General features: G+C 40.0%; 1 protein-coding gene across 2 annotated transcripts in view; it reads left to right on the top strand.

Annotated features, from left to right (window-relative positions):
• The window catches only part of ROS1 (ROS proto-oncogene 1, receptor tyrosine kinase), a 117261-nt gene that overhangs the window by 92800 nt on the left and 10035 nt on the right, over window positions 1-14426 (top strand). For both annotated transcript variants that reach the window (XM_047859395.1, XM_047859396.1), the window contains exons 40-43: window positions 5167-5264; window positions 5480-5683; window positions 6640-6774; window positions 14224-14387. In XM_047859395.1, the coding sequence (XP_047715351.1) occupies window positions 5167-5264; window positions 5480-5683; window positions 6640-6774; window positions 14224-14387 (601 nt within the window). The remainder of the gene's footprint in view (window positions 1-5166; window positions 5265-5479; window positions 5684-6639; window positions 6775-14223; window positions 14388-14426) is intronic.

Raw genomic sequence — 14426 nt, 5'->3', positions numbered from 1 at the left:
TCATCCCCACATCCCAGATCTGTCCAATTTCTTCTGGTGTTTACCTCATGTTCCTACAAACTCTGTTTATACTGCTGCACATTGAATTTTCAGTCTTGGGGGAAATCTACTGACTACCTACTATGAGAGGTGAGGCTTTAACTCTCTTAGACTTACTCATTATCAGTCCCAACCCCACCAGCTCCACCCATCATAAACTGTGTCACACTTTACAGATAAATCAGTATTGCAGATTTACATTACTATGACAATTACTTGCAGTTGAGTTATTCAAATACTGTGATTGTGGGGTTTATTCCCCCCTTGGGCTAAAATAATAAATGCCTCTTGTTTTCCCCCCTTTGCTTAGTTTTCTGTATACCTAACTAAACTCTTGGACAGAACTGTAACACTTCTATCAATGTATATGTTAAATATATCACATGATCCAGCACCTAATGGTGTTTTTCTTGCACACTTTCCTCCTAGAGGCAGTGTGGTGCTTGTCCTCTGGGTTAGCTGACTAGCCGTGATCCCAGGGCTTTGCTTCACATTTACCTTGGTGATTTCCTTGCTGGACCTTACCTTCCTCTATTCCATGACTTCTTTGTTCTCTTTTAGAAGAGAGAAAGCATGAGAAAACAAGCATCTGAAGGAAAAATCTCCTTTCCCCTCCTCTTTTTGAGAAGCACTCCTTGCTTGTGTTCTGTCTCTGTCTCTCTCAAAAATAAATAAACATTAAAAAAAAAAAGAAGTCTTATGCCATTCTGATTCCTGGACTGATGATCAGTGACCTGCTTTTTGCCTCTCCTCTCTGGAGAAGTTTAGGAACTTCTTATGTGTGGTAGTTTTTTTTTTTTTAACCAGTCTGGACACTCACCCTGGAAAAATCACCTCCTTCAGTTCTGGGATATTACTATTACTATTATTATTATTATTGTTATTATTTAAAGTTTATTTATGTATTTTGAGACAGAGAGAGAGCATGTGTAATAGGGGCAGAGAGAGAGAGAGGGAGAGAGAGCATCCCAAGCAGGCTCTGTGCTGTCACCACAGAGACCTATGTGGGGCTTGAACCCACGAACCGTGAGATCATCACCTGAGCCAAAATGAGGAGTCAAATGCTTAGCTGACTGAGCCACCCAGGCGCCCCTATGTTATTTTTTGGGATAATAAATAAAATTCTTTGTCCCCTCTGCTTCCTTGTTCTAGAAACACCATTGGTTCTAGAAAAACCCTCCGTTTTATCCTTTGTTCTATAGTTGTTTTCTCCTGTTTTCTACATCTTTGTATCTTTGCTCTCAATTCTGGTAGATTTCCATAAATTTTTAAATAAAATTAAAAATTTTAATTTTCCACAGACTCATTCTTCTTAAAATAGTATTGTTTTTTTTCATAGGTGAAAAATCTTCTCTAATCTTTCCTAAGATACTAATTATGGTTTTTTTTAAGTATTAATTTGCTTCCTGCATTGTCCTGATTTCCTTTATCCTCTTTGTTCTGGAATCTGTTTGTAATGTGAGAAGCTTTTCTCAAATGTTTGGTGATTTGTGGCTGGTCTTCCTCTTTGACAGTGAGGCCTAAGAAGTCGACTGGAAACTGTGTCTGTGGCAGCTTCCTTTTGGTTGTTATGTGGGACCCTGCTTTCTCGTTGGGGGTCTCCCTAATCCTCAAATGACAGTATTTGTGTGTCTTTCCTGGCACACGCCAAGTTCACCAGAGGGGAATCTGCTAGTCTCCTGCCTGAGTGATAAATGCCTAAGCCTCAGTTCAGGGAGGTGAGATGGGAAGGGGGTGGAGGTCTCAAGGCTGAGTATCTGGACTCATGTTTAATTTTCCTCCCCATTTTCAGCACAGAGCCTTAGTGCGACTGGTATCTTTGAACGTGGAGTTGTTCTGGTTCAGTGTGTGTGTGTGTGTGTGTGTGTGTGTGTGTGTATGTGTGTGTGTTTTGAAGAGGAAAGCCTCCTGCTGTCATGGGAGGGTCTAGGATCTAGTTAGCTCCTAAAATATACTTCTAAACATTCCTCTTGATTCCAGCCTTGCCCCACACCCCTACATCCAGAGATACCTGCTATCTCCAGTTGCAGAGCCTTAGGGGGTTTTATAGTGAAACACAGCTTAATTCTTGTCTTCCCCCCTGCAGGCGGCCAGGCTCTCTCTTGGCTCTGCTGAATGACCACCCTTCCATCTGCTTCCCTTTCCCAAAATGTTTCGTGCACTAAATCTAGTTTCCTGATACATTTATCCTTGTGTGATTATACACATTTCCCCTATATTGCCATTGTAGTAAGGTTTGGGGAGGGAGTAGAACTAAAAATGCACATCCTGAGTCCTCCATCTTTAACAAGAAGTTTATCTGTAGATGTTGTTTGTTTTGGGTAGAGAAGAGGGGATAAAGACTAAATAAAAATATGGACCTGCTCTTTCCAAATTATTCCTATTTAGTCAGGGGCCTGATGGTTATGCTGATTGGTCCTCAAGAGTCTTCTACTGCCTTTCCAGCCCAGGACAGCTTCTATGCCTCACTGCCCTCACCCCAGCCAGACAACAGGATGCTGTTAGGTGCTGAGTGCCAGAACGCTGCAGGCTCTATGTTCCCATCATGCTCAGCTCATTTGGAAGCAGCCTTCTCTCCACAGGAAGTGCTCAGAGGCAACATTCCAGGGCCGCAAGCATCCTTCTGCCTAGCCCTGCTCCGAGACTACAGTGCTGGGTCTAATACAGAAAGATTGACTGCAAGTAGGCCCATAAACCTTAGTTTAGTCTTTTATTTTCAGGACCTCAGTTTCTGTGTCTTTAGAATGGGGTATTGAACTGACAACGTCCTCAGGCTCTTTTTAGCTTTGTTATCCTAAGATTATATTCACACGGAAGAAAGTAAAAGACAAAACCAAAAACCAACCCATCAAAACAGTATAAATATGTAGTCAGATACCATCAAGTTATCCATTTTTTGCTGCATTTTTATTATACAATAGTGAGGGCTGTGACTCTTTCTTTCAAGGACCTTGCCACATGGTAGGGAGGTAAGTCAATATAAAGAACTCATTTAAGATAGAAAGTGGGAGGGCCTACTGGAATGCAATAGAGAATATACTGTGAACACAGAGGAGAGAGATGATTTCCAACTGAGGAGTCCTGGGAAGGCTTCATGGAGGAGGTCTTCTGTTTGAGACACAACTAAAGTAGGGGATAGAACAGTCTCTGAAACTGTACCTTCCCATGTGAGTCATGAAAAGCCATGACTAGGATCAGACCCAGGTGGAGGTCGAATGTGCCTAGGGGGAGGCTGGCAAGAGAAAGATGACAGGTGAGCCCAGAGCAGCAGCATCTGGAATCAAGGAGACCCAACATGGGGGTATCCCAACAGGTTGTCACAGGGGCTATCAGGAGCAAGTGATAGAGATTGAGGCAGGCAAGCAGCATTCTAAAAACCTGTTGGCAGGGAACGTGGTGTTAGCCACCACACTGAAGTTCAGAAGCAAGGTTCAAAGTGAGGAACATCTTCAGTAGAGTGGGTTTTGCCAATAGCAAAGCAGGCTTCCACTCACAGAGGAACCAATGAACCAGTCGGGACCCCCAGCAGGGACTCAGACATAGGCCAAGAGACCAGTGTCTGGTGTCTGCTGGACCCAAACACTGTTGTGGGGGGATTGATTCTTGGGAGTAAGATCAAGACTCGGTGTCGGATTGAAGTACGGTTGAGCAGGACCATGGCAATGTTGAGTCCAAGAACATGAGGAGTCTTCTTAGTTTTGGGACAAGACATGGGCTTGTTGGGGGAGGCAAGCGGGAGCAGCATGTAAAAGCACTCATCTAAGAGAAATTGAGGGAAGGTGGGAATCATTTGAGGTGCTCAATGAAGGATGTGGATGGAAATCAAGAATAAGGGCATTCTAGAATGATAGCAGAATTAAAGAAGAGAGGTTGACCATGGGGGAGGGGTAGGGAAAAAAAAAGAGGTTAGAGTGGGAGAGAGCCAAAGCATAAGAGACTCTTAAAAACTGAGAACAAACTGAGGGTTGATGGGGGGTGGGAGGGAGGGGAGGGTGGGTGATGGGTATTGAGGAGGGCACCTGTTGGGATGAGCACTGGGTGTTGTATGGAAACCAATTTGACAATAAATTTCATATATTGAAAAAAAAAAAAAAAGAAGAGAGGTTGAGAAATGCAGAGCAGGGATAAAGGACTGCCAGTGTCCCGGCATGACTGAAGCACAGATTGTGAGAAGAGACACTAGGGTCATAAGTGGAGGCAAAAAGAGACTGGTGCAGTCCAGGGCTGCCATGGAGGCTGTGCTTTGGAACCTGTAATAGACTCCACAGGCAGTAGGTCACAACGAAGAGGGCTGATTAAAGCACAAGAGGCTGGACACAAGTTTGGGATGTGTCAGATAGAAACGATAAAGGCCTGAACTAGGGTTATTTTAGGGAAATGGCAAGGGAAAGACAATATATGAATGTAGCCTTGAGGAAGGAATATTGAATTTTTTCCATGTGGTGCCAATAAAAACTTCAACTGGCTTTTTTTCATGTTGAAATCATTGCAAGCAGTATAGGCTCAACTATATATTCAGGCTGGCTCTCCTGGAGGAGAGGAGTGATCTGTGACCTTGAACTAGAGTATTGTTAACAACTGCTAACAGATGGGGGTTCACCTGAGAAACAAGCCCATTGTCATGACTGACATTACAGTGTGACATTGGGCCAATGACTAAACTAGCTAGTACTGATTAAATTAGCATTATTACTACTTAGGACAGCAGCTACTATTTATTAAGTTGCTATATACCAGCCAGATTACATATCTTATCTCAAATCCTATATGGTCAGTGTTATTCCCATTTTACAAATGAGAAAGTTACTTAATGAATTTAACAATGTAAACAAGTTCACACAACTAGTAAGTACCAGAACTAGGTTTCAAATCTTGGTCTGTATGACCTGACACCCTGAGATCTTTCCAATAAAGATCCGATATTGCCTCTGCTTAGTAAAAATAGACTTATTTATGTTTATTTCAGTAGAAAGTATGTAAACCTAGTTCTTTTACTCCTTATTTGAATTATTGTAACCATAACTAAAAATACCTTTGAGACATCACATATGTGTGTGTACATATGTATATGTATATGTTTTGTACAAACTGTAAAAGTACCTGTAACTTTTCTTTCATTTCTTACAGTTTCATGGTCCTTTACTCACCTTGGTTGACCTTGTAGATCTGTGTGTGGATATTTCAAAAGGTTGTGTCTACTTGGAACAGATGCACTTCATTCACAGGTACAGTGATATTCTAGATACAAGGTTCCTACGGACATCGGCACAACAATTACCTGCAGTTTGGGTAAAACATATAGGATAATTAAACATTTTCATTACTTCAAAATAGCAAACCTTTCCGTAAAAAGTCTCCCTTCTCTAAAGACTGACTTGGGTTACTTGTCTGATCTCTGGAACTTTATTCTTAGCATTATTAAATATAGCTTCTGCCATAGGGATCTGGCAGCTCGGAATTGCCTTGTCTCTGTGAAAGACTATACCAGTCCATCACGGGTAGTGAAGATTGGGGACTTTGGACTTGCAAGGGACATCTATAAAAATGATTATTATAGAAAGAGAGGGGAAGGCCTACTCCCCGTTCGGTGGATGGCTCCAGAAAGTTTGATGGATGGAATCTTCACTACTCAGTCTGACGTATGGTGAGTTTAACAGGACACGGAGAAATTTGGGCAGAACCACCCAATGTCAGGGCCAGAAGGGAATTTAAAAGGTCACCTGACCTGGTGAGACTATTCCTGGATCTCAACATTTTCCCTTCTCACCCTAATTAGTTTTGATCCATTGTCTTACACGTATATGTGAAATATATACATTTACTTCAAGTATTTTATCACAGTCCAAAAGCATAGAGGCTATGACTAATAGGAATTGGTACATATGGATTGATGTCCAAGTATATGTCCAAATGCCTACTCTTTTGGCATGTATGATCGTTAATTTATAGGTAGATTTTAAATCATGCATCTCAAAAACATTGTGACATTGAGGAGGTTTGGACATCTCTTTAGTATTAGAATAGGATCCCTCATTTTTGCTTTTTGATCCCAAATCTTGATTAGAGCTACTCAAAATGTAAAGATTTGTTTAATGACTTTCAAGCTGAACTGGCCATAGACAAAATTGGTGATGAGATAAAATTGGTCCCCAGTGTGGCCAGTTCACATTCATGCCTTTCCCCTCCACGTTTACCAGCATTCAAAGTCAGGGAGAAAGGGGTGAACTGCTTTCTTGCTTATCCCCATGTGAGTCTGCATATTGATACTATGCAAACCTTTAGTGGAGGTCTGTGGTGCAGTTTCAGCTGGGGAGAAGGAAAAAATGTGTGTGTGTGTGTGTGTGTGTGTGCACGTGTGTGTGTCCCCACTAAGCCTTCCTATCACCTATCACCTTTGAAGTATTGCTAGTAGGCGGTTGCTTTTTCTACTTTTTCTTGAGGTCAACTTGCTTTTAAGTCTCCCATTTGCCTTTTATGGGGCCAATAATGACAATCACAAAGTAGACCCAGATAGCCCCAGGAATAGTTACATTGGAGAAACTACTGTAAACATGATGCTTGTAGTAAGTAGAATTAAAGTAAACTCTTTAACATCCTTAGGTCTTTTGGAATTCTGATTTGGGAGATTTTAACTCTTGGTCATCAGCCTTATCCAGCTCATTCCAACCTTGATGTTTTAAACTATGTGCAAACAGGAGGGAGACTGCAGCCACCGAGAAATTGTCCTGATGATTTGTAAGTTAATTATGCTAATATAAACACCTAAAAACAAGAACAAAACCACATGTGCCTATGCAATCTTATGCCTCATTGGCATGGTATTTTAAAATAAAAACTGGAATTTGGATATTTGTGTTGTCTACATCAAATGTAAGTTGATTGTAACATTTAATTTACTAAATACATGATGGTCTCTTTTATATATATCCATGATATTTCATTTCAGAAACAAAATTTAGAAGCATAGAATATATTTATACTTTTGAGAGATGAATGCTAATAAATAAATAAAAGGCTTGTGTGTGTATGTGTATACACACACATACTCATTTGACTTTGGAAGATCTAATTTGGCTAATATCTTAATTTGCATATTAAGAGATTCCATCAAAGAGGAATATATTGTTTAAAAGTTGGATTGCCTTTGTTGGTGCAGCTGATATTGGGATATAGTACTACTAAAAGTTATACAGGTTGCGATCTATTTATGAACTTAGTTCAAAGTGACTATTAGTGACTCTATCAAACTGATCCTGGCTCCTCTTGAAGTCTAATAATTCATGATTCTCAGGAGAGTAGGTGATTTTGATCTAATTACAAAAGAAAAATAAGCTCAGTTATTTTGCTGAGTAGTAATCTACCTTCTTGTGAAGAACGTCAGCAGAAATAAACAAGTTTTGAAACTTTTTCCAAGACATGTTTGGAAAGGAACAAGTACTGAACAAGTATAAACTCTTCTGTTATGTGCACAGTACCATGCCGTGCGTTGTCTGGAATACATGGGTGTCTAACTAATGGCCCCAGGGCTTCAGCGTCTCAGAATGTATTTTGAAGGAGAAGAAACACACATGGAACAGTTGGATAACAAGCCAACACGTAATAAAGTGCTAAACTGTGTGGTACAGAGGAGTGCAAAAGGAATTAGCAGTATGCGGATACACACCGTGGTTGTATTGCCTTGACTATGCTGTGTTATTTTAGAGGATTATTCAGACTGGAGCCAAAAGATGATTAAGAACCGGGCACCTTGGTTGGATGTTCTACTGGTGAATGGTTTTGTATTGTTTAAATCTTCCAGTCGGAATAAGAAGATTTGAGTCACTGCTTCTTTCTGATTTAGCTTTTACTGGAACATTTACAGGGAGATCAGACATACACATACCTGACCAAGTTTGGCGACAGTGCTTAAAAATGATTTGTGATCCTTTTGGGGGAGACAGAAAAAATTCTCAAAATTAGAAGTAAGAAATTATACAAAAATGGAAAGCCTTTGACCTAGGGCTTGAGGAAATCCCCAGCATACCTAAGCATGAAATACATTTTTATTAGGTAGCAAACTGACCACTGCTGTGCAGCTCTTACATATCTGTCAAACGCTCAGAAATTTTCCCCAGAATTTCAATTGCACAGAATTTGCATTATCCCGTTAGAATTTTATCTGGCCTCTTTCCCCCCCTAGAGGGTACCTCATCACAATGACGCAATTTTATTGGATAGACAGTTTAGGATTCAATCACAGAATTCTACATTTTGATTGACGCAAATCATACCTACCTTTATTATGGGGAGGATGGAGGTGGATGATTACATGGCGGTTGTGGAGCAGAAAAACGTAGGTATGTTGGACTTTGCCCAAATGGATCCCAAAACGCAACTAGAAGGAGGAGGAAGAGATCCTAGAAAATTGCTTAGAAGAACACTCCTGTTGATAGGCAGAAACATATACTCTATACAACATTGATATTATATGTTTATAAAGCATATATTTATATAACTTATATAAATATATAACTTAATATTCTATATAACTTTATCTTGACTAATTTATTGGTTGAACACATTATTGCTGTAACTTTATAAAAATATAGTTTCCTTAAAGCCAAAATTTTCCATTGCTGGTTTTGAAGTTCATTTGAACATCTGTGATTAAAAAGTCAACAATGCTCCCAGCCACCCCCACCCCCCCACCCCGAGTGTTACATGCTCTCAGAGCCCTGGGAAGGGTTAAGGATCTGTTGCCAACCAGGAAGACAAGCTGTGCTAGGAAATGGATCTCTCAGCCATGCCATTCAATCTGGCCGTGGCCTTAAGTTGTCATGATAAAGATTAACTACTCTCCTTAGAGTACAGAGGGAACTGATTTTTATTTGAAGCAGTTCTCTGAGATCACAGGCCCAGCTTAGAGGGTTGAAAGTCTTCACTGAGCCATGCTGCACCTTCCATTCACTGCCTAAATGCTCAGCACCTGGATGCACTCTGGGTCAGGTGAGTCCATACAGGGCCACGTTGTGCTCAGCTATTAATGGAATGCAGGAGTTCAGAGCATTCCTGCCCTTCTTTCCGTAGCCTGGGATGTATGGTGGAAAGCCCAGTCCTCAGTACTCTCTTCAACTTTCAGTTTGCACAACAGCCACACCACTCTTGAGAAGAAACGGGATCAAAGGGCAACCTACTTCAAGTGCGAGCTCTTTGGGGTTCTGTGATGGATGTATCAGAGGGGCAACTGGAATTACTGGAGGGTCTCTCATATGTAGGAGGCAACAATGGGAGAACATGAAGGTTCACCATATTATTTTTACCTCTTAAAAGATATGTACATTTAGATGCTAGCTGGGTCTCTCTGGGATTGGGCATAGTGAGTAAGAGAATACTTACAAATCTGTATTTTATGTGCTTTGTTTCAATTCCTATGGAAATTCATCCCCTTAATACTGAAAGATGATATGAAATTTTCATCTGTTGAATTTTTTTTTTTTTTTAATTTTTTTTTTCAACGTTTGTATTTATTTTTGGGACAGAGAGAGACAGAGCATGAACGGGGGAGGGGCAGAGAGAGAGGGAGACACAGAATCGGAAACAGGCTCCAGGCTCCGAGCCATCAGCCCAGAGCCCGACGTGGGGCTCGAACTCACGGACCGCGAGATCGTGACCTGGCTGAAGTCGGACGCTTAACCGACTGCGCCACCCAGGCGCCCCACATCTGTTGAATTTTGATTGCTTTATGAATTCAAGGACTTTAATACTCATAGAGACCAATAATGCACATGGCTAATGAGTCTCATGCTATTTTAAAAACCCATGAGGCGAGGAAGAGTAAAGGGTTGGCATAGTGAATGGAGGAATTTGAGCTTGAACATTTAGCCAAGTGAGATATTTCAAGTATGAGTGAGTATTTTACCTAGCTAGAAAAACCAGGGTAGGGAAATTTTTACAAAGTGAATGACCTTTAAATTTATTTTAAGTAACATTCTCGAAGATTTGTAACTAAAACTTAGTACAGGTATCGAATACATGATATTGAATTGTGACAAGTGCATATTTGTGAGGGAAGACCGGATGCCAAACGTATAGTTGTTGTTATTAATTTATCTGAAAGATATTAGAGATCCAGTTTTTAAAAAAGTTTTTATTTGTTTATTTTGAGAGTGAGTGAGTGTAAGCAGGGGAGGGGCAGAGAGAGAAGGAGAGAGAGAGAGAATCCCAAGCAGGCTCTGCACTGACAGTGCAGAGCCTGATGTGAGGCTCAAACCCATAAACCTCGAGATCATGACCTGAGCTGAACTCAAGAGTGGGATGCTCAACCAACTGAGCCACCCTGGCACCCTAAGTAATCCATTTTTTAGAAGCTGTTAAATTCATAAAAGCCTTTTCATTCCATTGCCAGCTTAATGCTGTTTCAGAGCATAGGTTGTATGCTTTACTTTTAAATAGCTGTTGCTTTATAAAGCTCCTCTTTTCTTAATCTAGAGCAATTCCATGTTCATTCCTGGATGGTGGGAGAGGAAGATTTGATATACTATCAGGTCATATATTTTTGCCATCAGAAAGTTTAGAATAATGATTGGGTTCAATGTAAATGAAAGCATCATAGAAGAAAGACAAGAGGAAAGTCTGTTTAAATACTTTACATGGATTCAATAAGAGGCTGAAGTTTTGGAGGGTAGTGTGAGTGGATGAGAAACAGACTAGCTAGGTCTGGCAACCAAAGGGATGGCTTTCTTCCTTCCACTCTCCCTCCTTCTCTCTTTCCTTGTTCTGTCTCACTTTTTAAAAAAGGTTATTTATTTATTTTGAGAGAGAGAGAGAGAGGGAGAGAGAAGGCAAGGGGCAGAGAGAGAGAGGGAGAGAGAATCCCAAGCAGAATCTGGTGTGGGGCTTGAACTCGGCAACCGTGAGATCATGATCTGAGCTGAAACCAAGAGTCAGACGCTTAATTAACTAAGTCACCAAGGCGCCCCATTTCTTGCTTTGTCTTTTCTCTCCTAAATAATCTTCATTAAGTATCTTGAGTCCTTTGTAGAAATGAGACACCTTATAAATAAATAAGTAAAAAAACTCTATAATTAAAATATGGCAAGTCTTGAAAGATTCTACTTACATTTTGGCAATAACTTTGAATCACAACTTTATTTTCAGAAGGGATATGATTCCTGTGGTGAATTAGACTTTCTCCTCTCAAGATTCTACTTTAAATATTGGTTTAAGTTTCATGATTCCATATAAGTTGTACTATTTTATTTCAGAGTCTAATCATCCTTCATTCAAATCTTTGTATCATCCCTATTTTTAAATGAGAGGTTATAAAGAAATATGTAAAAGGTAGGTTCTCGGCTGTGATTCTCATTTTTAAGAAATAGAGTCAAGTTTCACATTCTATATCCAGAATGTAAATTCCTTGTAATATATGTGAAGTTGTCAGATGAATACTGGAAAATCGACCAATATTAGATTTCCCCATAATACTCTGATTTTGAGTACTAACTCTGACCTGAAGTGCTTGTCAAGAAATGAGACAGAAGTGGACTTTGCACCATACTATAAGGGAATGGAGATTCCATTATAATTTCTAACATAGACACTAGCTACTTTGAGTACAGTACCTGTAATGATTTCTTGGTCATTGTCGTCTAGTGATTGGAGACATCCTTACTCTACTACCATTGCCATTACCTTAGTCCATACCTTCATGATCTCTCACTTTGTCTTCTTTAATAACTTCTTTTCTTCTAACTTTCCCCTCTACCATTCACTCTCCTCATATATCAGCTGGAGTAACTTCTTTAAGAATTTAAGATCATGCCTTCTTAAAAACCTTCAACAGCTTCCCATTGTAGTGCCATAAAATCCAACTCCTAGTCTGGCCTGTGAGACCTGCATGATTTCTCTTTCCTCTTCCGATCTCCTCTCTTAACACTCTCCCCCTCCAATGACTGCTCTTCGGCCAAGCTGGCTTTCTTTCAGATTCTAAAATGAGCCACGTTCTTTCCTAATTTAGGAATTTACACATGTTTTTCCCTCTTCTAATGTGTTCCCTGACTCCCATCCCCACCCTATTCCCGTGACTAGCATCTTATTTTCCTACGAAGTTCTTTGGCTTAAATGTCACCTTTTCAGAGTGTCCTTCTGACAGCAACTTACTAAAAATGTTCCATCTCTATTAGATCTCATATTTGTTTTCTTTAGTACTTTTTTTAGAACTTGTAATTTGTAATTGTATAGTAATCTGTTGATATAGTAGTACTAATGTTTTTAAATACTTTCCATCTTACATTTCTTTACCAGTTTTTCTCTCCCTGTCCCCAATATGCCTTCTAGCTCCAGAGAGTAAGAAAAAAAAAAAAAAAGCAGGTACTTGACCTTTTTAGTAAATCAGTAGACTTGAAAGCCAGGTTTGGAGGAAGGAGTGGTTATCTAGAATCCTTTAGCTTCTTGTTAGTATGCTAAATGCCAGGTTTGAATGACTAGAACCTATAATTCTATATAAGGATAATCTAATTAAAAAGAGGGAGTAGTAGAAGCCCATTTCTTCGAAGCCCTAAGGAAGCGTAGGAAGAAGAGACCTTGATAGATAGAGGTTGGAGGGTGAAGATGTTGGATATCTAGGTCCTGAAAAACCTTCTGTGTAAGCTTCAGTTAGACTAAAGGTGGAAAACTGCCCACCTCTCCCAATTTGGGAGGATGGCAAGTTGATCATTGAGCTGGGGACTCCCCACCCAGCCTCGTCCCATTGACATGGAGACCCAGCATCATGAGTAAGGTAGAAGGGCATGTCCAGACAGAGAAGGTCAAGTTGCACTTCCCATCTTCCTTTGTTTCCCATTCAGCGTGGACATTTTGTTGAAAGCTAGACATTAGGGCAAGGAGCATCCTTTAGTCACACAACAGAAACAGGTAGGGATTCCCTGGGCCTTGTCAGCATATACAGGGCATGAGGCAGTCTCAGAGATGGTTATGGTTAGAGAGAGGAAAGGGAAGACCAGTTCACGGGGTGGGGGTGGGAGGGTGGGGGAGTGGGAGGGTGGGGTGGGGGGAGGGGGGAGCTGAAGGATACAAAGGTAAAGAAATTGGAGACTGCAGATAGCAGCTGATGCCTGCAGAATGGGCCAGACCAGTCACTCCTTACTGAATTCCTGATCATTCTATTCTGAGACCAGCAACGATCTGGAGGGCACAGTGCAGTCCAAAGAATTTTTCACTGTGCCATCATAAGTCACGTAAGACTTTCACCCAACATATATCCTACCACCATCTTTTAGAAGAGGACAGAGGGAGTAGGAATAGACTAAAATTAGAGGTTGAGTTATTATCCAGAAAAGACTGAGCATTACCTAAAAAGATTGTTTAAAATATTGAGTTGCACCAGGTCTTAAATACCATTGTATTTAACGAGGTTAACTTTTTTCCTTCTAGGTGAGGGCTCTAAGAAAGACCTAATTAGTAGCAGACAATATAAAAGAGCTACATTTTTTTTTCCAGCTCATATGAGTTGGAGATAAATTTTTGTCACCTTCTTACATTTACTATATGTATTTCTATGAGGACAACCACATCCCTAGCTCTTTATATACTGCCAGTATATAATGTTTCCAAGTCTTTGCTGAATGAATGAACACAGTTAAGAGTGTTACACAGATATTTCTTAGACAACCGTTAAGGAAAAAATAATGTTTAATAAACCAGCTACTAATGTCTGAGGAAACTGAGTCTCTTACTTAACTTGACAGTATAATGAGGAGTTAAAAGCATTCGAACTGAATGTGGTTTCTACCTCGGGTTCTGCCGCTAAAGATCTATGTGGTTTAGAGTAATCTTAGATTTTGTTCTAGATATCAATGTATGAATGTAAAGTCTTCATATTCTTCAGTAATTTCTATAGCTGTTAGTGCCCTTACGTGTTAAGCAATCATTTTCCAACAATCTATTTTATTTATTTATTTGGGTTAATGACTGTTCAAAGTAATGGCTTTTTGAAAGAAAGGTGTTATCTAACAAAGGTAGTAATATTGGAAGACACTATTAAGTGGAAACCAAAGATTTTGTTCTGGCTTATTTATACTAATTATGGAAAACTGGCAATAACTGAAATTTGTTGCCTTCTGAAATGACCTTACCTGGGTTATCAGTACTGGTTGCCTAATGATCTCCAATCACCACTTATTTTTGTGCCTTTACCTGTGTATCCAGGTGGAATCTGTTGACCCAATGCTGGGCTCAAGAACCTGACCAAAGACCTACTTTCCACAAAATACAAGATCAGCTTCAGTTATTCAAAAATGTTTCCTTAAATAGTATTTCTCAACGCAGAGAAGAAACAGACCCCAGTGGAGTCATAAATGAGGGCTTTGAATGTAAGTTTGATTCTTTTGCAGAATTTTCTGGTTTTCTCT

Source organism: Prionailurus viverrinus, chromosome B2 (genome assembly GCF_022837055.1).
Source record: "Prionailurus viverrinus isolate Anna chromosome B2, UM_Priviv_1.0, whole genome shotgun sequence".
In the NCBI taxonomy this organism is placed as follows: Eukaryota; Metazoa; Chordata; class Mammalia; order Carnivora; family Felidae; genus Prionailurus; species Prionailurus viverrinus.
Note: the sequence above shows the minus strand (reverse complement) of the source record. Positions and strands in the feature narration are given on the sequence as shown.